Genomic DNA, 24,537 nt, shown 5'->3' with positions numbered 1-24,537 from the left:
ATTATGTGATTATCCTCCAGCAAAAGTGATTAAAAATGAGAAAGAAATATAATAAAAAAGAAATAAAAAAAGAAATAAATTAATCTTTATATGAGTCACAACCTGTTTCAGGCACGGACCCCTGAATTCGTCATGTTTCGATTGATGGAGCCATTTCCATTTTAATTTAGAAAAAAAAGAATAAATATTTTGAAGAAATTGTGATTTTATTCTTTTCTTTTTTTCTTTTCAATTTCGAGTTTACAGCCATTATGACTCCAAAAATAACTACTTCAGCTGCTAGCAAGAAAGCCAGACATATTGACGCGAAGGAGGCGAATCTTTCTCAAGTGAGTTGTTTTTCTCTCTCTTCATCCCTTTTTCCTATATGACAGCGGGTCAAGAAGAGCTCTAGGTGCATGAGAGCGAGTGAAACGGTGGCAGAGATCTTTGGAAAGGGTGTGGATATTGACTAGCTTATTCCGGTAATGGAAGAATAGCAATGGCATCATTTCGCGGCATTGATATACTTTGCTGACCTTTGCCTACAGCCTATGCTTTCATTCCAGTCGCGAACCAAGCCATCCAAGGCATTAATCAAGTCCAAACCGTCTTTGAAACATCGTGAATTGACAACATCTAATGCAGACGTTGCAGCAAGCAGTGATGGTGTGGACATCGTGAATATTCTTACAAGGTCGCAAGAGCGACATATCAAGACTGACGAGGATAAGGTTGCTCAGGCAAAAAATACGGAAGAAAAGAACGCAAACAAAAAGTTGGACGTAAGATCGAAGAGATGGGCAGGGTTATTAAAACAAGCCAAAGCAGCCATGGGTGATCTCGAACCCAGTAGGAATCACCATTCGCAAAATTTGTCTCGAAACGGGTAGCTGACTTGGTCTCCAATAGTCCATGCTGGTCCAGAAACGCATAATGACATCCACCGTAGGTGTGACTGTGGCCTTTAGAATCTTGACTCATTATATTCTTCTCATCCATCAACTCATCTACTCACCCATTTTACAGACATTCTTCGAGTCTTTGACATGACCACCCGATATGGACCGTGTGTCGGTATGAGTCGTCTCCAGCGCTGGGAACGAGCCAAGCTATGGGAGCTTGACCCACCTGAAGAGGTCTGTCTGACCACTTGTCGCTATACTGCTAACTAGCCGTTTAGATACGTGTCATACTCACCACTTTGGAAGGGAAAAACGACCCATCGTATAGGGACTCTGTGCTACATGAATGGCTATAAAGTAGTCAGTCCCGACTATCATTCTCGGTTCAAAATTGTCATTCCTTCAGCAAGGCTATTATTTCGTGTATAGGTTAATGGTAGAAATCCCAATGGTTGTATTTCTGGTACAAGTACACAAAAAGGCTCAAAATACATGTAATATTAGTATGCAGCAGAATATACTTATGGCAAAAGCAAAAGAATTCAAGTACGTAAAGTATTCGATAAATTGGACTTGCTTCCGGTCATCGGTTATATTAATTTTCATTTAATCATTCATCTTTACATTTTATTTTATTTTTGAATTTCAACCTGTACATATTTTTTTTAGTTGATACATCATCAAGCATATCCATCTAGCAGTGCTGAGGGATATACAGTCTCTAGGCCAGTTCCAAAGTGTACTGCAAGACTGAGGCGTGAAAAAAATGGGTCCTTCTCTACTGCGTGATCAGGCTGCTGGTCCATCTGAAGACGTCAAGCCCAATCTTCATTCATCAGCTGGCGAAAGCTCTAGCCATACGAGCCCTGCTGCAGAAAGACAAAACACGAGCAGAGATTCACCGGCAGATGGAAGCATCGCCAATACAAACAGCGGACCTTCATTCACTGTCTCTCAACTGCAATCCGCTCCCCAGCCCACTTCCACTCAAACGATCTTGTCATCTGCGAATTCTCAAGCTCAGTCGCAAAGTGCAAGACAACAAGATATGTTTGACGACAACGCAGCCAAGCGTCCACGCCTACGTCTGGCTCATGCTTGCGATAGGTGCCGTCGCAGAAAGATACGCTGCTCAGGAGACCATCCATGTACGCCTTGCCAACAGAGTTCTACCAATTGCACGTTCAACAACCCTTCACGAAGGGTTGTGAAGACAAAGGGGAACTCTGAGCGATTGAGTAGCACAGGAGGAATCAAAAGGCCTCATTCTCCAACAAGAAATTTTACTGGGTTGATGACTAATCGAGGAGAGAATCAGACAGATCTGGAAGCGAGACTGGCTACATTGGAGAGTATGCTGAGAAATGTGCCGCCCAATGTACACAATGCGTTTTTGTCAACGCTTGATGCTCGATTAGGAAGTGGCACTGGAGTTGGCATTAAAGAAGGCGGTACCGGGGGTGAAGGCATCGGGGTTGCTGTGGAGGCTCTTGCAGGAGGCAACAGTCAAGCGAATTTGGCAGCTTTAAGTTTAGGAAGAACTTTAGGATATGGCTTACAAAACATTGATTTGAACACGTATGGACAAAACCCAATGGCACTGGGATGGAATAGCTCGCCAAGCGCTGCAGGATGGTTGGGGGGTGAGAGAAATACTTGCAAGAAGAAAGAAGAGGCGGGGATGGATGAGTTGGCCAAGAAAATGGGAGGAATGAGCTTTTTTTATGAAGATGAGATTGGACAAGCCAAATGGCAAGGTAAGATTACATGTGGTTTAGCTGATCAAAGTTGCTAATTGTTTCAACAGGCGCCACATCTGGGTTTCCTCTACTTCATTTGCTCACTGCTCACAACACCCCTAAAGAAGAGTATGAAGGTGAATCGGAAGATGCAGATCTATCATCCGAGGTCATTGCATCACCAGCAATGGCTGATTCAGTTCTGTCCAATTCATCTAACAATCCATCAGCTCCTACCCGCTCCGTTTCTTTGACATCAGGTACTACCATGCATACTACATCTGCGCAAATCAAGGGCCGTTCGTCCTCTATAGGCCTTGGCGCCGCAAGTCGCCGTGCCGCCAGTGTTGAAGGCAAGAGGAAAGAACGTTTTTTTCCCGATCGTACACCTCGCCCGCATCAGACACTCAATCCTGAAGCCAGCTGGAAAGTCATTACCGGAGTTATCCCTCCTGATCTGATGGATACCCTTGTACGATGCTATCTTTCAACATCCCACCTTCTCTGGCCATTTCTCCACGTCCCTTCATTTCTTGCCGATTACGCCAACCCGGCTCAATGGGGAGAGCCGGGATTCACTTGTTTTATTGTGGCAGTATGCACTCTTTCATCGCGCCATGTAGATGATCCTCGAGTCCGAGCCAATCCCAACGACCCATCTACAGCCGGGAAACAATACTTTGAGTTGTTCAAACGTTTGCGCGATCTCCCCTCTGCGGACCGACCGACGTTGTATAGCATTCAAGCGGCATTCTTGGCTGCTATCTATGCGTTTGGACTGGGTAACCTCAGTAAAGCATTTTCTTTGCAGGCAGAAAGTGTCACGCTTTGTTTGGATGGAGGGTTACACAGAAGTGTTGATGGATATGATCATTTCGATGCTGTTGAGAAGGAGATAAGAAAGGTGAGTCATATTGGATATTTAGAAGTTTACAAAAACATCACAGCGGACATTCTGGTCTATTTATTCTTGGGATAAACAATCAGCCGCTCTCTTTGGTCGCCCGCCCATCATTCACCTTCGTGACTGCGATGTTACGGAACCTAGCACTGTAGATGACGAAAACTTGAATCCGGAGGGTATCAAAGATGAATCAATCAACCTAAAAAGTCGAATGTGCGCTTTCGTCGCCACAATTAGACTGCATGTCATTTTGGAGGTAGGCCGATGGAAATCAATATACGGTACACAATTGATATCTTGCACAGGGTGTTATTGATTCTGCCACACAACCATCTTCTTTTCCTACCTCCCCCTTCTTGGCCCGAGCCGCCACAACTATTGCCAAACGTTCACCACAAATTGAGACGTTGCGTGACGAAGAGGAATTGTTGGAAGAATGGAAAAGCATTTTGCCAAAATATTGGTATTACGACAATGAAACGGCAAATTCGAGGGATCCCATAAGGATAACTCAGGCCGAAAGACTTCATTGCGTGAGTGGGAGGATCGTTTTTAGAGATGACTCATTGATCACTCTCTTAGTTGGAACATTTGGTAAAGATGATTATTTATCGTCATCGATTTTCTGGATTTGTTGCTATACCAGCTTCCACGGCAGAGGAGCGAGCGCGACATTTGGATCTATGCAAAAAGGCAATGCAATGTGCACTAACTATTATTGCAGACCATGTGCATATAGTGAGTTTGCAGTTCTTGATGGGTCGCATATTCATGCCGCTGATTTGATGGTAGAGCCAGCGCGGGATGATGACATACTGTGAGAATATGAGTTGTAGGCAATGAAATAATCATTGACGTGGATTATAGATGGCGTGCACGTCATTCACCAACTAGCCCAGGCTGGTCGAACTCTCGTTGCAGTCGTTCTCAACTGTCGGAATGCTGATTTCCGTCCTGTCATTGCTGCCTGTGTGGAGGGCCTCAGGTCATGTGTAGGCCTGCTGAGAAGGTTTAGTGGAAGATACCTATGTGGACTTCGTTCAGCAGATATCATTGATGAATTTTGTCGAGGTAAGTCCCGGATACGTTGATCCTCACGCAATGCCAACACTCGACTAGTGTGCAATATCCCCGTTGATTCTCCAAGAGTCCCGGACTCTGCTGGACGTCCTTCTCCTGCTTGGCTTCGTCCAGTCCGAAAACGTGTTTCGACACCTCCTCCCACCCCCGACTCACCCAACAGCTCTGGTATGATGAACTTTAATCCTAGCTTCATAAACATGGCTGGACAAAACACCCTCACTCCCGGCCTCAGTAATCTGAGTGCAACCAACGGGATGGTCGACCTTGGCACTGGACCGGAGTTGGAAGCCTTGTTCAACACGTCCGCCTACTTTAACCCGTCAGGTCTTGAGAACGAGGAGAACGGTGCGGACCCGTCAAACACCCAGACTTCAGCTTTCATTGAAAGAAATCCTGGTGCCTCATCTACATTTCTGCCTACACTGGGAGGCCTGGGAGAAGCTTCAGCACCCTATGACAGGTTTGAGACGCTTACGCCCAACGCCGAGCTAGGCGATGGAAGCGCCATGCTAAACGATCGTAATGAGACCACGAGCGGACCGTTCAACTTTAGCAACGATACAGACCACCCTATGGGTAATACAGGAACGGGTATGGGTGGTAATGGTTCACCGATAACAGTCGGTGGTGGTCAAATCAGGTTTGATTATGGGATGAATGGGAGCGGGTTTGGAGGAGAAAGCCTCGCGACAGAGGGCATGGATAACGTTTCGGACGGCTTGAAGAAGGGAACGAGAGAGGGTGCACTGTAAGCTCAACGCTTTGCAACTTTGCATCCCAGCTAATGCGCCTGAAAAGGTCTGCAGCCACCATTCTGAGTCTCATGGAGGAAGGATCATTCGATTACGGGAGTATCTTTACAGACCAGGCGCCGTAGATGGCTCTATTCTCGTTTCTAAATAAAACACTAGCTCTGAGGTTTCATAGAGTGTATCATAATCCTTTTCTATATTCTGTATTTATCTTATTGGCCTTCCTCTCGTGTGTTACGTAATAATTATCCCAAACGGTGACCCACCTCACGATTGATGTCATTGTGGAGTAAATTTGATTCCGTTCTTTCGAAAGCAGGTGCCTAAAAAAAGCTCCGTTTTTCTTGCATGGAAACTTGAAACAAGATCTGGAAAATGACGCAAGTTTCGGGAAAGGATGACGTAAATATAGGGGCCGAAAGGACTGAGAGAGGGCGGACAAACGGGATGAATTGTTTGTTAAAAGAACATGACGTAGTTAAAGGAGAACATTCGCTGGAACGGGCCGAGGACTTGGAATGCGTTTGGAGCGAGCCACACACAGCCATGGTGGGAATAATGTCATTAAAAGACCGGCTCCACCGTCCGTCTGCCATTCAATCACACACACACACCCTCTCTCTTGCAGGACAGGTGGATAGTAGACAGATCTCTCGACGAAAGGAGCTGAGAGATGGGAATGAAACCAAGTTCATTTCACCATGACGTACACGGCCCCAAGCCAGTATTGAATTCTGGTTGGAAGGAGATAGAAGACTTGGAGCGATATGATGTTGACGTTGATGATGAAGCATTGGAGTTGGAGAGAGAGGCCGTATATAAAGGAAAGGTAGACAGGGTTGAAGTTTCTTATGAATGAAAATTTGTGAATCACTGAATACAAGATAAAAAAACGTTAGCTCTCAAAATGACTGCCACTTGTCCCATGACTCCTCGCAAAGATGTTTACAACGGTTCCTACCACCACCAAGCCTCACCCATGGGTGATAGCGAGGACGGAGATGGTTCGTCCACCGTCAATTCTTCTCCTATCATGTCTCGGCATGGTCTGAAAGAATCCCAGCTTGATGGTGAGTTCACAACGCAACGAGATGGGTTCAGTACTGACTTTGGTGGTGGGATCAAGACTCGGAGGACCACATTTCTTCCAAGATGTTGGAAAAGAAAAAGAGAAAGTACTCTCAAGAGTTGTACAAATGGACTCGAGAGATGTTGGCGCATGCTAGACAAGATATCGAGTATGTTTCTTGTATGGCATTGTATGGTTGAAAACTGATAGAGAATTGCCAGACGCCGGTCTTCCGAGTCCTCAGACGAAACATCTCGTTCACATTCTGAAAGCTCATCCATGAGCGTCGGGCCAGATTCAGCCCAGCCAAAACGTCATCCTTCTGATGTTGATAAAGTCGGCGCTGTGCGCACTTGTCATTAGTGGTTTGGTATCATCTCTATATAGTTTGAGTTGTTGATTCAACGTATTGGTTTGGACGCGCATCTGTATCAGTAGAGCATATCTTTTCGTGTAGCGATTTTTAGTCAATGTATCGTGTTAGTATACAATGTTCAGTTTGCGATAAGCAGGTGTTTTATACATTACAGGTCTGGCCATGCGGTCACTATCATACACCCAAAGATTAAGACGTATCATCCACCATGTCCGCGACAGAGCTCTACAATCACATAGCCGTTGGCAATCACCACTACCCCAAACAACAGGTAACCCAAGATGGTTACCCATTTAGGAGAGACATATGACTTGGCACATCTCAAAGATGGATTTCGTCGTTCGGTTTCAATCTCTGGACAGCTGTTGCTCAGAGCGCTTTCAGCAGTTGTTTCTTGGGTATTCGGTCCTGTTGCTGATGTCCCTAGTGGATTGCTGACAGCAGCAGGCTCCAGCTCCGTAGCGTCCTCTGCTGGTCCTTGGACAACCATGATTTCTTTTTGAGAGCAGAGAAAGACTAAAGGGAAAATGACGGTAGGTAATACTACCGACAAAAGTACTTGGGATGCAACAAGCATAACGTTAAGACCTTTGGCGCCGACGGCTATGGCCACAATGGCAGCAGGAACGACGCCTAGCAGACGAGTGATTAAACGTCGCACAAACGGCTGGATCGTAGTTAGTAGACCAAACAACGGAACTAGAGTCACTTACCGATGTCTTCCAATCGATGAAACCTTCCGAGACGACTTGGCCAGCAAGTGTCGCTGTGATTGAAGCGCTTTGTCCAGCCTATGAAAATAAGAACAACCCGCATTGTTGACGTTTGATACTCACGCAGAGAAGAGCCAAAGCAAAGATTATTGCCGCGGCATGGCCAATATACGACTTGATGAGGGCGAACGCTCCGAAAAGATCAGCCTCGTTGGTGTCACCATGTTCATTGTAGTAAAACGCTGCCCCAGCTAGCGTCAGAATGGAAGCATTAATGGTCAAGGCAAAGCCTAGCAACGATAACGTTGTGTCAATCTACAGGAATGAGCAAACTTGCCGCGAAGCACAGCAAGGAGTTGTTTACAGTAGAATGAAAGAGGTGGACATCAACCCATCTGATTCTATCAAATATTTTCAATTCCCGTTCATACTCTTTCTGCGCCTTGATGGCTTCCATCTCCTCCTTATCCATCGGAGAGACAGCTGGCAACGACAAATTCTTTTGGCTACTAGCTTCCTGCTCAGGACCCATACCACGGCGGGAGTTTTCCGATAAATGAACATCACCCAGCTCAAGCTGAGGTTGACAAGATGTGCGTCGTCTGAAAGGATTCAAAGAGGGCATGAAAACATTTCGAGGCTTCTTTGCGATGGATAAACGTGGGATCATATTCAAGCGATCAACTCCGGCCAGGAAGGATCCAAGGAAGAGCGCGTGAGGCATTACAGTAGCTTTGATACGGTAAGTCATTGCGGCTGAAGAATAGATGTTTAAGCGACGAACCTCCAATAATTCCTACTCCGACGTAGAGAGCGCCCGGCTTCACAAGCGTCTATCAAACCATAATCAGTGTTGGCAAAAACGCCTTACGGGCTGAGTGCTAACTTTTGAGGGTACTAAACCCAAGAATACATCCTTCCACACAGGATTGATTAGTTTTAGAAGAATCATAAAGCTGATGAAAACAGCCAATACCTGCTCATTTTTGAGTACGTCTCCAATCACCATGATGTGACAGAGGCTCACCAAAGACACGATAACAATCTCGAACAACATCATTCCTTGCCGTCCAGAATTAGACCTAAAGAAAAGGAGGACGATCAAGACATCCGCCGCGGTCACCAAGACGCCTGCGAATAATGGTAATTTCGGAAACAACCTATGTTTTCAATCAACATATGCAGTTTTCAGATAACTTGAGTAGCCAACAGATGAAGAGCTATAGCACTTCCCAACAGCTCAGCCAGATCTGTAGCTATAATAGCCAGTTCCGCCAATAGGTAAAGTGACCACAAGCCAACTGTTAGGGGAATCTTGTATCTGGGATAACGATGTTGTAATCGTAGAAAGAGTTGTCTTGTCTGGGCTGGAAGAGATAATGATGTGGTTGTTCCTAGTCTGACTGCAAGCAATTGAAGCACTAGATACAGCAACAATTTCAGTAATAAGTCGAACTACACCACTCTACAACGCACCGACGGCTGCCAGACCAGCAAGAAGAACGATAAACAGTAACTTATACCCATAATCGGCACCAGCTGCCAAATCTGTGGCCCAATTTCCGGGATCGATATAGGCCACACTGGAGACAAGACCAGGTCCAATGAAATGCACGTGTCTATCCTCATGTTAATACGATGACCATGCCTAGAAATTGACGGCAACTAACCGCAGAAAGATACGTTTACACTTTCGGATTGTGAGCGTCTTCCACCATGCTAGTCCTGGTTGCTTGACTTGGTCGGAATGACCTGGTTGAGCTTGAGAGGTGTCCATTATGCGGTGAGATACGACCCGGGATATGGAGACCTCTTGGCTGAGAGTTTGCGGAGAAGTAGCACTCCAATTACCCCTCTGTGTAGCTGTATTCCTCTATCAATTTGTCAAAATTTACTTCAACCCCATCAAGAGCTTTTTTCCTTTGCGGAAAGATTCTTTAAATATAAGATAATTTTCAGAATCAAAGTTAAAAGTGATACTTAAAATCAGTCAAGATGACTGGTGGAGGTAAGTTCTTTTTACGTAAGAAATATTCTATATTGGCAAGGAATATTTTTAATTCACATATACATCCAAGAGTCAACAGCCAACATCAATCAAGAACACTTTCATCGTTTACAGGTATTACAAAAGTCGTTTCCCTAGTATTCGTACAAATTAAGACCTACGCAGCGGGTTATACAAAAAAAAACAGTTAGAATAATGGATTATACTCGTGGTAATCTTCAGTTTAGGTATCTCAATTGCACAAAAATCTCCTGTTTAGACAATGCTATAAGGACCAGGTGATCAGCTTTTGAATGTGTTTGTATAGAAGAGAAAAGAATAACAAAACCCACCAGATCGCGACAAAAACTTGGCCAAGAGTGAACGATCCGCCTTTTCTCTCCCTCAATCATCCTTAAAGCTTCTGGAGCCCTCACGCCTTGCGCTTCAGCTTCCCTTCTCCTAGCTATACCTGCCTCCGCTTCACGCCTTGCCAATTCCACTTCCCATCCGAAAAGCTCATGGAAAAATCGTAAATTGGGCTGTATGAGGACTTTCCAATGTGATCAACTTGCAACTCAAACTACAAGTTGATTGACCTACCGTTCAGTCTTCGAGCTCGGCACATCATATAGGCGTCCATCAAGCCCATCCGCTCGTATTGCATCATGTACGCGATCACGATAGTCGCACTCCTACTAACGCCTACACGCTGTAGAGACTGTCAGAAATGTATTTTACGGCTAAAGGTGAACCCACACAGTGAACCAAGATTTTCCCATTTTGTTGTCTTGCTTGCTGAATCCACTCGCACGCGCGAGCGATCACAGGTCGCAGAGGGTCATTACCATCGTCTCTTACATCAGTTAAATCCAATCTAGCAGATTGGTATATTGAATAAGTGCTCCTACAGACGTCACAATCTGAAACCACTTACACATCAATCTTGCCTTCCTTTGCGAACGAGGCAAGGCTGTTTTCGTTGGCATGATCGTGATGAGAGTCACGATCCGAACCGTTGACCAAACTCTCTCCAACACTGACCACATGAGTTATGCCAAGAGCTTTGAGCATAGGTGCATTATTAGCGTGTTCTCTGTTGTCTCATTAACATTCTGCCGACATCTTGATGGGCATGATGAACCACTCACAGATTACCGAGATACAAACAGGGCAGTATCCGCGAAGGAAACCCGTCAAAATGCTCACTATCAAACCATACTCTCGCAGCTTGTGCCGCACAACTTCCGCCATTATCGAGTTCTGTAAGCAATTCCCTTGCTGCTTCCACCGTTGATTTGCCATATGTTGCACCAGTAACAATCTTGGCTGGTGGCTCGCGCCTCCCGCCAAAGGTCATACCCCAAGTTCTCCACCTGACACTCGGTGAGGAATGCTTAGATTCCTCTGGTAACGAACTGGACGTGACATTGGTGGCGCTCAGAAGTTTGAGAGCTTTTGCTTTCCTGTCAGCAGTCAATCTGGCGTCAACTTTTCTCAACAGTGGCTTATCGGCAGGATAAAGAAAGAAGGAGCGATTGGCATTGACTTGAAGGTACAAGAACGCTTCAGGAAGCGAAATAGACAGAGACGACATGATGTAGGACAGGACGATGATGCTCGACTCGGTGTAGCCGTCTTGACAGTGAACCAGCACTTTTCGCTTTTTGCCGCTATCCCTCCCTTCGACAATTCTCCTCAGGAAGTAGACAAGCTCAATCACACGATCCGTCATCATGGTGAGGTTTCTCGTTTGACCTGTAACAGTACGACAACTGCCAGAGCATTCAAGCGTAACGTATTCTGGCTTCAAGGGAGCTGTTTTTATTCGCGGTTGCTGTTCGTCATCTGTAGAAGTCGTCCGTTTTGACGGAACTTCAGTACAGGGCGCAGACGGAGAAGGGCTGAGCAGGCTACGAAGAGCTACTGTGGCCGGGGAAGCAGACCAGCCGAAACTGCATGACTGCTTTGATTCCTGAGAATCTTGTCGGCGACGTTGAATGTCTTGAAGTTTACGAGACGCCGACGAGAGGGTTGATGCTGTGGGCATTTCAGCACATTCGGAAGCTCTCAGGCAGATATCAAAGGGAATGTAAGCCCCAACTCCATCTGGTGTTCCCCAGGGTACGTCGCAGTCATTACCAACCTTTTGATTTCCATTAGCCAACATATTAGTTATGGAATGGTAGCATACCCAGAACCCTTCAACAACCTCTGAGCCCTTGGTCATTTCTCTGCTTTCCTTTACCTCTTTATAGAATAAGTCTGTTGAAAGATGCTTGTGGCGATTAATGCCTTGAGAGTCGATATTGACCAAGTCTGGACAGTGTTTCTCTACTTTGTGAAAAGGCTCTGCGTATCGTCATTATCAATGCAGTAAGTGGAAACGTATCCGGACTAACCGACAAGTACCCAGACACCATACTGTATCGGTTCACCAAGTCCCTCTCCTGGACCTCTTACATCTCTGACGTGCTTATAAAATTCGTCTGTCCTCTGTTTGTACAAATCTTCCTGAGCTTGAGCAATTCTTGCACACTTTATTAGGGCAGTCCACATCTTATATATATACTTACTGCTGTGCGACATGTAAAATTCCAGGCCCAACCCCAGCTTTCGAATACAGCACAATGTCTGATACTGTGGCGTACTTGATTTGTTGAATATTAAGGTTTCGTAAATTGATTTGATCAGGCAGCTTGGCCGGTTTGAATCTTGGAGGCTCGTCTATTGGATTATGTCTTGTTGGCAAATCAAAAACATCACGAACATGTAAAGCGTTGAAGAATATACAAGACGGATTCTCTCCATCGCTTTCAGTAACGTCACAAGATGAAGGATCTGCCAAGGAATCAGGCTGAATATTGATTTTTGTAGCTGCAACAGTAGCGTTGCCACAAGGAAGCGGATGGTGCTCGGCATCGAGACCTTGAACAACTGCTTTGGGCGAGAGATGTTTGGAATTGCATGGGTGCATGGCCACGTCCACTTCTGCGGATTTGTAGCTGTCTTTGAACTCGGGATCACTTTCACATGTAGAGAGAGACTGCAGAGAAGCTTCTTTAGGGGATGGCAAAGAGTTGCCAAGGCTGGGTGAAGTAGCAACAGTGGTACCAGTTGAGAGATAAGACTCTGAAGAAGCTGATTCTGAACCCGAGCCTTTACGGCTGGGTATTCCATAGGGAGTGCTCATGGCGTATGTTGGTAAGTCTTCAACGTTAACCTCGAGCTTTGGCTGGGTTTCTAAATAGTAAGGAGGACAGAAAAGGAGACAGAGCCCTCGATATCGAGGAGGCTCAAAAGGCGGGGCATGACTAGAGCAATGTTAGGATTTTCTGGTTGCTTCAACTCACCCAAAAAACTGGGCCATATCCTGTCCCTTTTGACCGTCATCGCTTATCCCGTGTAGCCACGGAAACATGACTGAGCTTGGCGTATCAATCATGGAGTGCGTTTCCACAAGAGGAGGCAGCTTGAGGTTCCTCATCAGCCACACCTCTTTCGCTCCCAACCTACCTCTTTTACTCCCAACAGCCTCACGCCCTTTGCGATTTCAGGTCTCTCCTGCTCACGACCCCATGGCGGCATGCCCCAGACCGTTGTGGATGAACCCGATTCACGCTGACAGGGCTCCAATCCTTCTCTCTCTATTCCTTCCATATTTTTACTCACACCACCGTCCTCACATTCGACCTGATCCACATCCATCCTATCCACTCCATCCATTCCCGCTTGCCAATCACTCTCCAACTCATACCTCAGCTTGGTAGCCTTGGGCTCTCGGTCTCTACCTTCCCTCATCTCCTTCAACACAAGATCCGCCCCGTTCACCACTCCTTCCGTACTCCGCGCGCGCTCCATGGCGGCAGGAAGTATATGTGTGGGTGTAATTGGAGTGGGAGGCGCAGAGAGCGGAGCCACCGGACGAGGCGTGCTCGGTCGCGACATGGGACATGGCGGTTGGAGTGGATATGACAATACCATGGAAGACATCTTTGACGATAACGCGTTCTCTGGATCCACCTAGCCCAACGTCCAAAGCATTGGCTCTACCTAATCACAGGCTTCTGCGCTTCGTGGTGCTCTCCTACAGATGGGTCAGCCTACTCTATCCGCCCAGAATATTGTCGCTCGACTGACTAATTTTTTGCAAACTAGGAATATAAAACAAGATGGAAAAAGGAGATGAGAATGAATCTTGGTTATGCCCATTCTCGGATTTCGGGTAATTACCGTACGGCGTGTGGTAGTGGATAGGATTGCCTTGTACGTAAAAAGCAGCTATCGAATGAGCTGTACGTACTTTCAGATAGTTCTCGTGACGTAGAGGCGGATTTATTTACACCTTTCTACAAGCCATTTGCATAGAAATAGAGATATAAATGGTGTATAGAAAAGCTACTTGTTGTCTGGCTGAGCAGTAAGGCTCTTTTATATAGTAGCCAAGTCATACATATACCACAGCAAGAAAAATACTGTGCCGTTGCGAGAGATGCATCCTTGGTGTCTGCTATGGTCCTCTCCTGCCATTCACTCTCTCATCCTTGTATCCTGGTTAATACTTAAAGAGAAAGAAGAAAGGTAAAAGCGAAAAAGAAAAAACGAAAAAGAAAAAGCCTCAGTTGAACGTGACATCCGGTAATTGATAAAGATCCGTTCCGGTGCCTGGAAGGTGTTTTCGTAATGGGAACAAGTGCCTGATTGCTTATCATCGGCGTTTTCAGTTGTGGCGAGGTTAATCCTGATCGGTATCAATGTCTGACGTGTTATTGTTGATGTATTATATGGCGAGAATAGTGTCATTACGCTTGACAATATGACTTTATTTCATGACTTGTCTTGAGGTTTCTTGACTCAAGCTTCTTTATATTGCTTTACTTATCCATCGTTGTCAAAAGCAGAATACGCGATTGAGTGGGCTGTTATGAAAGAGTGGAACGCTCAACTTTTATTTCTCAACTATACATCAACTCGTCAACATGTACAAGTGTTGAAATCTTACTTGAAGGTGAACTGACAAGGCATAGCTTACTACTCGACTCCTTCTGTCCAAGCTGAATACATCACAAAGGGTGGTGATAGCACCCTTACTGGCCTTGAGACCTATGCGGTGGGGATAGAGGACGCTCAAGTCGATGTCTTGTACACTTATATGATGTGTTTGGCTACAGCTTTCAGATGCGCCAAGGTGGTTTGACTCATTTGAGACCCATGTTGTACAGACAAAGAGCTCAGGCGCGGATCTTATCGCTTCCAAGTGCTACCGCATTGTGATGCCTGATTTCCTCATGGGTGGTTATGCGACGCCTGAACGCTTGTACCAGGGCATGATGCCTGTCTGTAGGTGCTGCAGTATCTGAATTTCTTCTTTGAAACAAAGGGAAAGGGACAAAACATTTCTCTCGATTCCTTGGTGCCGCTTTCACTCATTCTGTGTCTCTCTCCAAGAGCATTGCGGCTTTGAAGGAAGCAGGGCAACCCGAGGATGTGGAAAAGCTCAATGTGCGTGTTAGCATGATTTCCACTACTGGCGAGGATGTCAAGATGGTGTGTCTCATTTGTTTACCCATCCTCTACCTGGGTTGACTGTGCGCTGTAGATTGTTGTTGTTAGGGAGGGCGGAGAGGCCAAGAACCCGAGGAAAAAACGTCTTTAAGCGTTACGCTGACATGGTTCATAGATTCGCTGCCGCCCGAGCCGACGTGGCATTGGTATCATGAGAGGACACCGCTGACTGGAAAACGAAGCATTCTGGCGGTGCTGCTACAGAGGCTTATCGGGTTATTGTCAAGTCTTTGAAGAATACTTTTGCGTAAAAGTGCTGTTTTTGTGGCCACGTGTTTTTAGACATATGGGACATCACACATTCTTGTAAGAGGTAAGGAGTACATGCATTCACTAGAAAAACAAGCGGGACAAATGATGGAACCAGTCTTTGGCCATCGTCACCATAGTGAAATAGTAAAACGAAATGAAAACTGGCAGAGATGAGTCACTACATTTATGTCTACCAGAGAATAGCGTGATCACATAAGAGAGTAAATTCTTGGTGAACATCAGTCTTCAACATTTCAAAGATTGTATCACATGAAATGTGCGGCTCACTCAAACAACAAAAAAACTTTCAATTAATTAAAACAGCCCCTCTTCTCAAAAATCGGCCTGGCTGGTGCTTGAAAGAGGTGTTCCCGAGCTGTCGCGGATAGCTACAAATGATTGTGAGAGTGCTGCAGGTTTGCCCCTGTGTCCAAGGTCAACCAGCTGGTCGACTTGCTCAAAATGCTATACATACTTTGAAAAATGGCGCTGTTTGGCATTGTTGAGTCTTGCTGTACACGGGCTTTGAATCTGATCGGTGGGAGAGATTGTAGGTTTACTACATTTTGTTAAACGTTGGTTTTTGACGGGATGTTCTGACCAACTCACTTGGCCTTTGCAAATTTTTTTGCTAGCAGAGCCTTTTGGCCCAAACCTGCTCCTGAAGCAGTTGTAGCCATACCGGGGACAATGTTGGCTAGATAAATGCGCATCAGTGCTATTCCAAGTGCTTTGCACGACATGGTAGATTTAGAAAGGTTTGCCATATCAAACGAATGGCATAACCCTCCTCCCATACAGCACCATCCAAAGCCACTCCCAGAAACTTTCTCCTAGCTGATATTGGTACTGACTATTTGATGCTCTCAGAGGCTTCGCTTGAGGGATGACCTTTGCTTGGTTTTTGGGATCATGCAAGGGAGCAATTGTGGGCGAAGGCGTCTCTGACGTTATCTTGTTGGAAGTAAAAGATGTTTGCGACATTGATTTATAATGCTTGATTAGAGGAATAAAAAAGATCAAAAGTCTTGTTTACGCTTGCCACCGCGCCTGTCTTTTCTCATTGTATGTTGATTTTTCGGCATTATTCGGTAAATTCATTGTGGCACTTTGAATTAGAGCACAAATCAATCAGTAATTCGCGTCCGTCGCGTCGTCTTATTTTTTATTTTATTTTTGCTTTTTATTTTTTGTTTTTGACTTTTCATCTGTTTTTACAAAACGGAATGAAATACTACGCTGTTCAAATAGGAAGACGTCCTGGGGTGTATCAGTCGTGGAAAGAATGTGAGGAGCAGGTGAGTAGTGTAGTTGATCCGACAGCAATGTACTCATCAACAGCCTCTAGGTCCGTGGTTATCCCTCCGCAAGACACAAGTCGTTTAAAACATTCGCTGAGGCTGAAGTGAGTGTAATCTAAACGTCATGTAGCTGATAATCAGGCATTTATGGGAATAGGAAATTATTTTATAGACCTCACAGGAAGCTCTGATAGCTCTGGAAGCTCTGGCATTGAATACATCATAGACCCACCTAAAGCGTCATTGGAGTCTATCGCCAATAGATTCAAGCGCAAAAGAGGTGACAGTATGCAAGTCGAGGAAAAGAAATCTTTTTTGAAACCCGAACACACTGGCCAGAGCTTGACTGTATTATTGAGCAAGACACTCGGTCAAGAAGATTTTGTCAGCGTCGATGGCAATGAGTCCACCACAACATCTGCTAGTACAGCCGAACCAGACCAATCCATCAATAATGAGCCTGTTTTATCTCCTCAACAATCACAAATCCTTTCTCGTATACTTGAGGGCGAAAGCTTCTTCTTTACTGGGTCGGCTGGTACCGGAAAATCTGTTCTTTTGCGCGCAATTATTCAAGCTTTTAGACAAAAGGAGATGGAAGAAGAGTTGCTTAATCCCGTAGACACTGAGAAACTCACATTTCTTAAACATATCAAGAAGAGCAGAGGCTCCGTCAAGGACCAGGTACAAAGGTGGAAACTTGCAGTTACGGCGAGTACAGGTATGGCTGGTGTGTAAGCCACTTGTCTTTGTTTCATTTGATGGGCTTGACTGACACTAATCGCAGGAATATTGGAGGCTCTACAGTACACTCTTGGGCTGGAATAGGACTTGGGAAGGGTAAAGAAGTAGACTTGGCAAAAAGCGTTAAAACCAGCAAACACGCAAGTGAACGATGGCGGAGTACAAGTGCATTGGTGATTGATGAAAGTATGTATTATTCTCAGATTTTATCTGAGATTGAAACTCACGTCGCTTAGTATCAATGATTGATGGGGATTTATTGGATAAACTCGACTATATCGGTCGCCAATTACGTGAAAATGACTATCCATTTGGTGGGATACAACTCATCATATCCGGCGACTTTTTTCAGCTGCCTCCTGTAGACAAAATTGGCACTCCAAAATTTGCCTTTGAAGCAAAGGTTTGGAGCAAGCTATTCTCGAGCGGCAATATGGCATCTTTGACTCGCGTATTTCGTCAGCGTGATAATCGATTTGTCAAGGTACTGGAATCTATGCGCCGAGGAATAGTCACTCAAGACGATATCAAACTCCTTCAATCTTTGAAACGGCCTATCGCTGATGCAAACAATATACAACCAGTTGGACTTTATCCACAAAAACAAATGGTTGAGAGCATCAACATGAAGAGATTGAGCGATCTTTCTGGGGAAGAGCGAATGTATACAGCCTATGATGCACCAGGTTGGACTGTTGCTGGATCTCCAATTTCACAGGAAGAAGCGACCAGAAAGCTAAACACAAACACAATTTGGCCACAACACTTGTCGCTTAAATTAGGAGCGCAGGTAATGCTTGTGATGGTACATGGTATTCCTTGAAACGTAGATGTGTGCTAAAGCAATTGAACATAGAATATGAACGACGGGACATTAGTTAACGGATCGACAGGAATTGTCGTAGATTTCATGACACCAGAAAAGGCTTACAATATAGGCGCTCTTCTCACTGGGTCCAATACAAGTCCCTATCTAGACAAGCGACATGAATTTCCTCTGGTCAGGTTCGCAACGTCGAAATATGCATGTCGTCCAAAACCCAAGGTCGTGCTTGTTCCATTAATGACTGTAGACTGCATGACACCAGCGTAAATTTAATTTCGTTTTCAGTGTGGGATGGCAGATGATAAGGTTTAGAAGCTGAAAATGAGATAACAGGGGTCATCCGGAAGCGACAAGACATCAAATACCTCTGATCCTCGCTTGGGCTTTGACTATACATAAAAGCCAGCAAGTGGTCTGTTGCATTAGTGCTGATAAGTGCTGATGACACTCTTATTGATTAGAGGTCAGACTATTGAACGTGTCCGGATTGATCTCGAAAAGACTTTTGCAGAGGGTGAACAGTCTCTGAGAAATGTAGAACAACAAGCTGATAAGGTGTGAATCTCTACAGGACAGGCATATGTTGCTATATCTCGAGCCGTCAGTCTAGAGGGTTTAGAAATACATAATTTCAGCTCCAGCCAGTAGGTCTATCCTCTCTTTCTCTGGGTGGTCATGCTCATACCCAGTTAGCGTAAGAGTGCATCCCAAGGTGATTGAATGGGCCAAGCCCTTTGAAGAGGCACAGGCTGATGAAGAGGAGTGGTCCAAAGTCATTGAGGATTTAGAATCATAGAGTGCTCGGAAGCAATCAGTACATGTTGTACAAATATGGGAATAATACTATTTACTATGCATACTCATTAAATATCATGTACATTATATGTAAACCATTCTTTAAAATTACATCCCTATACAGAGTTCTATTCTGCCAACCGTTTGAATTCGTGAACAAGCTATGAAAAAACAATCAACACTACTATTATTAGTTCTAGCTCAAATTTGTCTAGTTGATGACGCATTGAGGACAAACATCAAACCAGCTCCTTTCTTGCACAAAGTCTGTCTCTCTTCTCATTGCTCCGCCATTCCGTTTGATTTCTATAGTGTACACTTCTTCTATTTTGGGAACTTGGTAGTACCATTTGAGCGTCTGAGCCTGTACCTCCGTGCGCCCATGAGACACGTTGATAGAGATATCCAGATACAACGAAGCAGCTGGCGAGATGGGCTTTATTGAAATGGATGAAGTATCTTTCGCTTTAGCAGCTCCTTCGTCATCAATCAGGTTTATCATAGATACATTCCGCGAGGCAACAGTAATGTCGTCGTCGCCTGCCTCGCTGACTGCCTGGCTCGATCGACTCGAACTAGAAGCTTCCTCGAGTCTGGCAGCGTAATGTACAAAAGGTACATAGATTTCGGTGTAGACCTCGTCATTCGCTACATCATCCGGCCGGACGCGGACAGAATAAGTGAATTTGGTGGAATTGATGTCGAAATCAATCCTCTCCGGGGTGCCAACAGAAGCAATAGGGAATGGCCTACAAAATGCATCGACGGCACGGGCACCATCGAGAATGAGTTGAGGTTGAAATTCACCTGCTTGAATTAATGAGAGTGAGTACTTGGGTTTCGTCGATGATAGTGGGACAGTCAAAGTTGCCGCTGAAGATTGAGGAAGAGATGATATGGCTGATGAAGAAACATTTTGCTCTTGTTTCTGCTGCAAGTCATCTGCACTCCAAATAGACAAATCTTCACCATTCCTGTATGAGGTTAGAATTAGTTCCAAGAATAACAAAGAACATACCAATTATCCCCCCATTCGTGACTATTATCTGGGACGTAGGTCCAAACAGTATAGTTGAGACAATTGGGACCATCACAAGCATTTAGTGAGCAATCCTGAGCCTTTCGTTGACTAGAATAATCGCCTTCACCTCGACCCCCGTCGACGTATCCATATGCTTTTTTACCATCCTTGTGTTTGTCAGTCTTGCCCATCGCTCGAAGGATGAAGGCGCTTACCATATCATAGGAAGTTCCAATCTCGCCTATGATGGTGGGATATTCTCCTAGAATGTCTATGGTGTCTTGTTTCAAAATGCTAAGTTCGCCTTGAATCATGTTCCTGATGGGACCATCTCCAACTCTGACAGCTTGGATGATATTCCAGTATTTTTTTCTCCTCAAGCCTACAGCGTCCGCATTGAACCAGTTCCAGTGCCTCGTCATAAGTGTTAAGCCGTCGTAGAAGTGTGGCGCCAAACAAACTCGACCTTTGAGGAATGATTGAGGTAGCTTGGGAGGCGCATGAAACACTGGCGCTTGGATAGATTGGATTGATTCTGGATGAAGCATACGTATACGAGAGGAGAAGGCAAGCCAGTGGAAGGCCCAAAAGTCACTCACAAAGTCAATTTCGCGACTTGGATCCGTGGGAATACGACTGAAATAGTGAGAATCGGTCAAATTAGACGATATAGGATCCCAGACACCGTGCTGAGCCCAGACTGTTAAAAATTAATGTAATGTTCCTCAATAACAATCTCAAAAACTGACTGCAAAAGCCCATCTTCCAATCTGGCCCTCTGGTCCAGCCCCACTTTCCGCCCCCTCTCTTTTCATCATCCTCCTCACTTAGCCACATCTTTACGCCCTCTGGATCTATAGTAATATTGCTTGCTCGATATGGCCCCATAGCACCAAATTTCCATACTTGTACTTCTTGTGCCTCGCCCATACCCAGTCTCAAGCTTTCGATTGGTGTCGGACTAGGGCCTTTCTTGAGCTGTTGCTCGGCAGGAATAACCGAGAGGTCTTTGTAGCCAATGAAGCCTTCGTGGGGTTCGTTGATGCTATCCCATCCAATGACACATTCATCAAGTAAGTCGCTCGCCTTTTCGGCAATCCTTGACACAAGTTCGCACACTGCGTCAATGAAATGATCCTGCAAAAAGTCTTGGATGTTCTTGCCATCAATGATGCATTTTGGCGCAAACGTCTTGCCTGCGAAAAACATTGTCCAGATAGTCTGATTGGCAAGACGGGTATAGTTGGTGCTCCACAACATGATTGGAAACTCTTTCGGTTTAGGAGCTTGGGCATTCGGCCATTCACACTGCAAATACGCTGAAGCAGTTGGAGTAAAGTGATGAGGATCTATAGCACAAGCATAAATCGTCCAAATTGGAGCGCCTGATCCTCCCGAGAAACGCGACCACTGTCGACTGTCAGACGATTTCCATTCTACAAAAGTCGCACTTACGACATCTTGGTGAGGATCCATAAAGACTCTAAACCCCCACTCCTTGCATCTCTTCAGCACGGCGATGACATAGTCCATATAGGCATAGTCATACTTCTTTGGTCCCTCGTGTTCAAGACTTTCCCATGTAAAGACATATCTCAGCGTATTGTAACCCCATGCTTTTAACCTGGCAAGATGCACATCGGCGCTCCCATCCTCCAGATTTAGTGGCTTATTTGAAAAATCCCCCTTTCCATCTTCTGCGTTTTCCCAGAATCCCTCTCTCCTATGACTTGGCTGTCCGCTTGGAGTTTTTGCCGAGCCAGACAAGTTGACACCACGAAGAAGGAGCGAGCGACCGTTGGTGTCTCTAAAGTGTAGAGTGTTTGCGTGGATGTAATAAGGAGGAACTTTTTCTCCTGTCACTGGAGAAGTCGTTGGTGGAAGAGGCATTCTTTAAATGGCTCAACTCGAGAAATGTTGTAAAGTCAAAATAAAAAAAGTTATTGATTAAATGAAAAAAAAAGTGGTTCCACTTTTAGGCGGCCAGCGCCGCTTGTGTTAGTGACGTAATCGAAATAGTGAGAACCGATTCCTCAGGCACTAAACGTAATGTTCACGTCGCGTTACGCGTCAGCAATGAGTTTTCTCAAAATATTTTTTCTTCTTCTTCTTCTTCATCTCCAACGCAATTGTTTTAAGCAATGAAAGACGGCTCAAGATTCAAGCGTCGTTGAACCTCTGACGGCTTGGAGAGGATAGCAATGGAGGGGTGAACACTAGGCAAATCTCAATTCGATGATTGCCCAGACGTCGTGGTGGTGGGTTGTAATTGAATGTGGGATAATGACGAAGGATAGCGGTGTTTGAGGCAACTGCAACACATTACATGCTCGAATCGGAAAGCACTGAAGAGCACGTTCTTCAATGCCAGACACGACTGGCGTGTTTTCCGTCTCCATTGATCATTGCCTGTCATACCTATTGAAACTGTTGGGTTTCGATGAATGCTAAAGATGATGCGTTCCATTGTAACGCCGTCGATGAGCGTCTCGAATGATGTAGAATTGACGGCGGTTCATCATGGTGATGTTGAAATATCGGCGCCATGTAAGGATTCGGAAATGGTTCTCGAGGCTCTGGACTGGAGGCCTTGGAACGAGAGGTAGCTTCGCTAAGAGGTATCTATCTAGGATAAATGAAGAGAGCTATCAAAGTTCATTCTCTGGGGATCCATCAACAGGTTCTTCCTTATGTTTCTGACGCTTCTATGTCCATTACCCCCTTACACCACTTCCAAGCCATATACAATGTCCTGAGCTCGCCTGACCTTTCCCAGTCCATGGTCCTGACAGGAGGTTCTTGACTAGTAAAATCGATTGACATGTCGTATCGTTACAGTCATGGTATAAGTTAGAATGCAGCAAGTGTAAATGCTTGAAAATCTAAAGTATTGCCATTGCCTCGCTCATATCGCAGTTGCATCTATTTATCATATTCAACGTCGGGAAATTGTACTTCATCACTGTGGAAAGCTCGCTGCCATCTGGTAGTAAATTCTTCTATCTTCTGGTGTCAAGGTCTATAGGAGTTTGGATTCCATCAATCGTCAACAACAATGACTTAAACAACCACTTTATAAAGTCACGATGACAAACTCACATCAATATATGCCTGGCGACTGAGAGTCGAAACGTCAGCAGGACGTCCACCGCGAGTAGAATCGTCAGCAGGACGTTCACCGCGAGTAGAATTAACATTGAAAGTAAGAGTTACTACGTAACTAGAGTGTGATCTATTAGCAGAGCCTCTGGTAGTAGAGGCTCCAGTAGTAGAGACTTCAGTAGCTGGCTGGGAGGCCGTACTTTCTTTTTCTATTATGAAAGGCATGTTGAAAGGCGTTGTTATTTGTCTTACAAGTCAAGACATGAGGATTGACCTGCAGAGTATTTATACAATAAGAGCACCAACACAACCCTTTTTCTTTTCAACAAATATCGCGGCAAAGAAGACCCATAAGGAACATTGGCGCTGCATGCGAATGGAGAGCAAGGCAATAATTGCGCCTCTCAAACTTAGCAGAAGGCATATCACCTCTCCTTTCATAGATGTTTAGTAGTCGCCCTCATACCATAGTAAAATCTGCAGGCTATCGGTTAACCAGTTGATAGGAATGCTATTCATCCCGCTGCAAAACGGACCTTGAGAAGACCAGAAAGTATGATAGGATCTGCCAAAGTACTTTTCATAACGCTCGCACATGTCATCTATAGAGCAAAGCTCATGACCAACTTAACACACGAACATCATGGCCAGGTTTGACAGATACCATATGGTCGATGGACTCTGATCATCAATCATTCTAACGGCGGTACTAGCCAACCATTGAGTTGTTGCTTTGTATGTCACTAGTCCGTTCTCCGTAAACTGACTGTATAGATTTCTTTCAGTCTCTCTACTTGGTGTTTGTCGCAATGTTGGTGGTCTTGACGTCCATGATGTAATGAGCACCGTCAAAATTTTCAAAGTCGATTTTGTAAAGCTTGATCCGCCACATTATCCAACACAGGCCCAAACTGCAATTCAACAATCTCTGGGCTTCCGAAAATAGTTTGCCTGCAGTAGTGCCCGCTAAAGACTACAGTTTTGACATTTTTTGCGCTCATAGTCTGCCAGTCTCTTTCCAGCAGAAGCTAATCCTCCATTTCTTCCAAAATCGTCGTCTCAGTGGATGTCCTTGGTAATTCAAGTTGAGTATGTATCGGGATTAGACTGGTTCATATCGTCCAGTTTCCTAATTGGCGTTTGCTCCCAAAACATGTTTCGTAGAGTCTTCAGTCAAGCTTGTTATCATAGGCGTCTCAGGCGACAGTAGTATCCTGAGTGCTCTGGGACTGGACACGTTGGAGACCTTTGGTAATTTAAAAATTATTGAGAAAAATAATAATCGCAAAACACTTGAAGGCATATAATATAGTGGACAAAGCCAGACCTACAACAAGCTACATAACATAGCGGAGGTCGCCGCAGCGCCTCAAGCGTCCTATAGGGCTCAACACTTACATTCAATAATATTCCTCTTGTTGCTT

General features: G+C 45.1%; 10 protein-coding genes across 10 annotated transcripts; 5 read left to right on the top strand and 5 right to left on the bottom strand.

Moving 5' to 3' along the window:
* Nucleotides 1-251: 251 nt before the first annotated feature.
* On the top strand, nucleotides 252-1,240 carry L203_105673 (uncharacterized protein; the record flags this gene model as incomplete). Its single annotated transcript, XM_066215040.1, has 6 exons — nucleotides 252-329; nucleotides 531-659; nucleotides 714-831; nucleotides 892-927; nucleotides 1,009-1,118; nucleotides 1,163-1,240. 6 exons carry the CDS (start codon nucleotides 252-254, stop codon nucleotides 1,238-1,240), a joined length of 549 nt encoding a protein of 182 aa, XP_066071137.1.
* A 410-nt stretch (nucleotides 1,241-1,650) lies between these two features.
* Nucleotides 1,651-5,487, top strand: L203_105672 (uncharacterized protein; the record flags this gene model as incomplete). Its single annotated transcript, XM_066215039.1, has 9 exons — nucleotides 1,651-2,641; nucleotides 2,692-3,527; nucleotides 3,571-3,783; nucleotides 3,833-4,060; nucleotides 4,110-4,265; nucleotides 4,320-4,344; nucleotides 4,395-4,598; nucleotides 4,647-5,358; nucleotides 5,409-5,487. The coding sequence occupies 9 exons, from the start codon at nucleotides 1,651-1,653 to the stop codon at nucleotides 5,485-5,487; spliced, it is 3,444 nt and encodes a 1,147-aa protein (XP_066071136.1).
* A 782-nt stretch (nucleotides 5,488-6,269) lies between these two features.
* Nucleotides 6,270-6,794, top strand: L203_105671 (uncharacterized protein; the record flags this gene model as incomplete). The annotated part of the gene is made up of 3 exons (XM_066215038.1): nucleotides 6,270-6,432; nucleotides 6,489-6,600; nucleotides 6,653-6,794. 3 exons carry the CDS (start codon nucleotides 6,270-6,272, stop codon nucleotides 6,792-6,794), a joined length of 417 nt encoding a protein of 138 aa, XP_066071135.1.
* A 212-nt stretch (nucleotides 6,795-7,006) lies between these two features.
* Nucleotides 7,007-9,297, bottom strand: L203_105670 (uncharacterized protein; the record flags this gene model as incomplete). Its single annotated transcript, XM_066215037.1, has 10 exons — nucleotides 7,007-7,474; nucleotides 7,521-7,598; nucleotides 7,644-7,835; nucleotides 7,885-8,252; nucleotides 8,305-8,353; nucleotides 8,407-8,496; nucleotides 8,548-8,680; nucleotides 8,731-8,941; nucleotides 8,997-9,139; nucleotides 9,191-9,297. The coding sequence occupies 10 exons, from the start codon at nucleotides 9,295-9,297 to the stop codon at nucleotides 7,007-7,009; spliced, it is 1,839 nt and encodes a 612-aa protein (XP_066071134.1).
* Nucleotides 9,298-9,760: 463 nt separating this feature from the next.
* On the bottom strand, nucleotides 9,761-13,500 carry L203_105669 (uncharacterized protein; the record flags this gene model as incomplete). The annotated part of the gene is made up of 11 exons (XM_066215036.1): nucleotides 9,761-9,793; nucleotides 9,861-10,060; nucleotides 10,111-10,219; nucleotides 10,267-10,384; nucleotides 10,445-10,603; nucleotides 10,659-11,653; nucleotides 11,702-11,859; nucleotides 11,910-12,037; nucleotides 12,084-12,821; nucleotides 12,870-12,979; nucleotides 13,024-13,500. The coding sequence occupies 11 exons, from the start codon at nucleotides 13,498-13,500 to the stop codon at nucleotides 9,761-9,763; spliced, it is 3,225 nt and encodes a 1,074-aa protein (XP_066071133.1).
* Nucleotides 13,501-13,999: 499 nt separating this feature from the next.
* Nucleotides 14,000-15,163, top strand: L203_105668 (uncharacterized protein; the record flags this gene model as incomplete). The annotated part of the gene is made up of 6 exons (XM_066215035.1): nucleotides 14,000-14,088; nucleotides 14,439-14,488; nucleotides 14,535-14,617; nucleotides 14,679-14,847; nucleotides 14,894-15,054; nucleotides 15,107-15,163. The coding sequence occupies 6 exons, from the start codon at nucleotides 14,000-14,002 to the stop codon at nucleotides 15,161-15,163; spliced, it is 609 nt and encodes a 202-aa protein (XP_066071132.1).
* A 351-nt stretch (nucleotides 15,164-15,514) lies between these two features.
* Nucleotides 15,515-16,308, bottom strand: L203_105667 (uncharacterized protein; the record flags this gene model as incomplete). The annotated part of the gene is made up of 6 exons (XM_066215034.1): nucleotides 15,515-15,552; nucleotides 15,613-15,628; nucleotides 15,718-15,748; nucleotides 15,800-15,883; nucleotides 15,934-16,021; nucleotides 16,179-16,308. The coding sequence occupies 6 exons, from the start codon at nucleotides 16,306-16,308 to the stop codon at nucleotides 15,515-15,517; spliced, it is 387 nt and encodes a 128-aa protein (XP_066071131.1).
* Nucleotides 16,309-16,772: 464 nt separating this feature from the next.
* L203_105666 (uncharacterized protein) lies at nucleotides 16,773-18,991 on the top strand (the record flags this gene model as incomplete). Its single annotated transcript, XM_066215033.1, has 8 exons — nucleotides 16,773-17,359; nucleotides 17,413-17,555; nucleotides 17,606-18,174; nucleotides 18,226-18,458; nucleotides 18,529-18,600; nucleotides 18,657-18,709; nucleotides 18,767-18,839; nucleotides 18,889-18,991. 8 exons carry the CDS (start codon nucleotides 16,773-16,775, stop codon nucleotides 18,989-18,991), a joined length of 1,833 nt encoding a protein of 610 aa, XP_066071130.1.
* Nucleotides 18,992-19,201: 210 nt separating this feature from the next.
* Nucleotides 19,202-21,901, bottom strand: L203_105665 (uncharacterized protein; the record flags this gene model as incomplete). The annotated part of the gene is made up of 5 exons (XM_066215032.1): nucleotides 19,202-19,964; nucleotides 20,009-20,178; nucleotides 20,227-20,711; nucleotides 20,761-21,421; nucleotides 21,467-21,901. 5 exons carry the CDS (start codon nucleotides 21,899-21,901, stop codon nucleotides 19,202-19,204), a joined length of 2,514 nt encoding a protein of 837 aa, XP_066071129.1.
* A 1,069-nt stretch (nucleotides 21,902-22,970) lies between these two features.
* Nucleotides 22,971-23,338, bottom strand: L203_105664 (uncharacterized protein; the record flags this gene model as incomplete). Its single annotated transcript, XM_066215031.1, has 2 exons — nucleotides 22,971-23,030; nucleotides 23,111-23,338. The coding sequence occupies 2 exons, from the start codon at nucleotides 23,336-23,338 to the stop codon at nucleotides 22,971-22,973; spliced, it is 288 nt and encodes a 95-aa protein (XP_066071128.1).
* Nucleotides 23,339-24,537: the final 1,199 nt, after the last annotated feature.

This window comes from Cryptococcus depauperatus, chromosome 7 (assembly GCF_001720195.1).
Source record: "Cryptococcus depauperatus CBS 7841 chromosome 7, complete sequence".
Lineage (NCBI taxonomy): Eukaryota > Fungi > Basidiomycota > Tremellomycetes > Tremellales > Cryptococcaceae > Cryptococcus > Cryptococcus depauperatus.
Note: the sequence above shows the minus strand (reverse complement) of the source record. Positions and strands in the feature narration are given on the sequence as shown.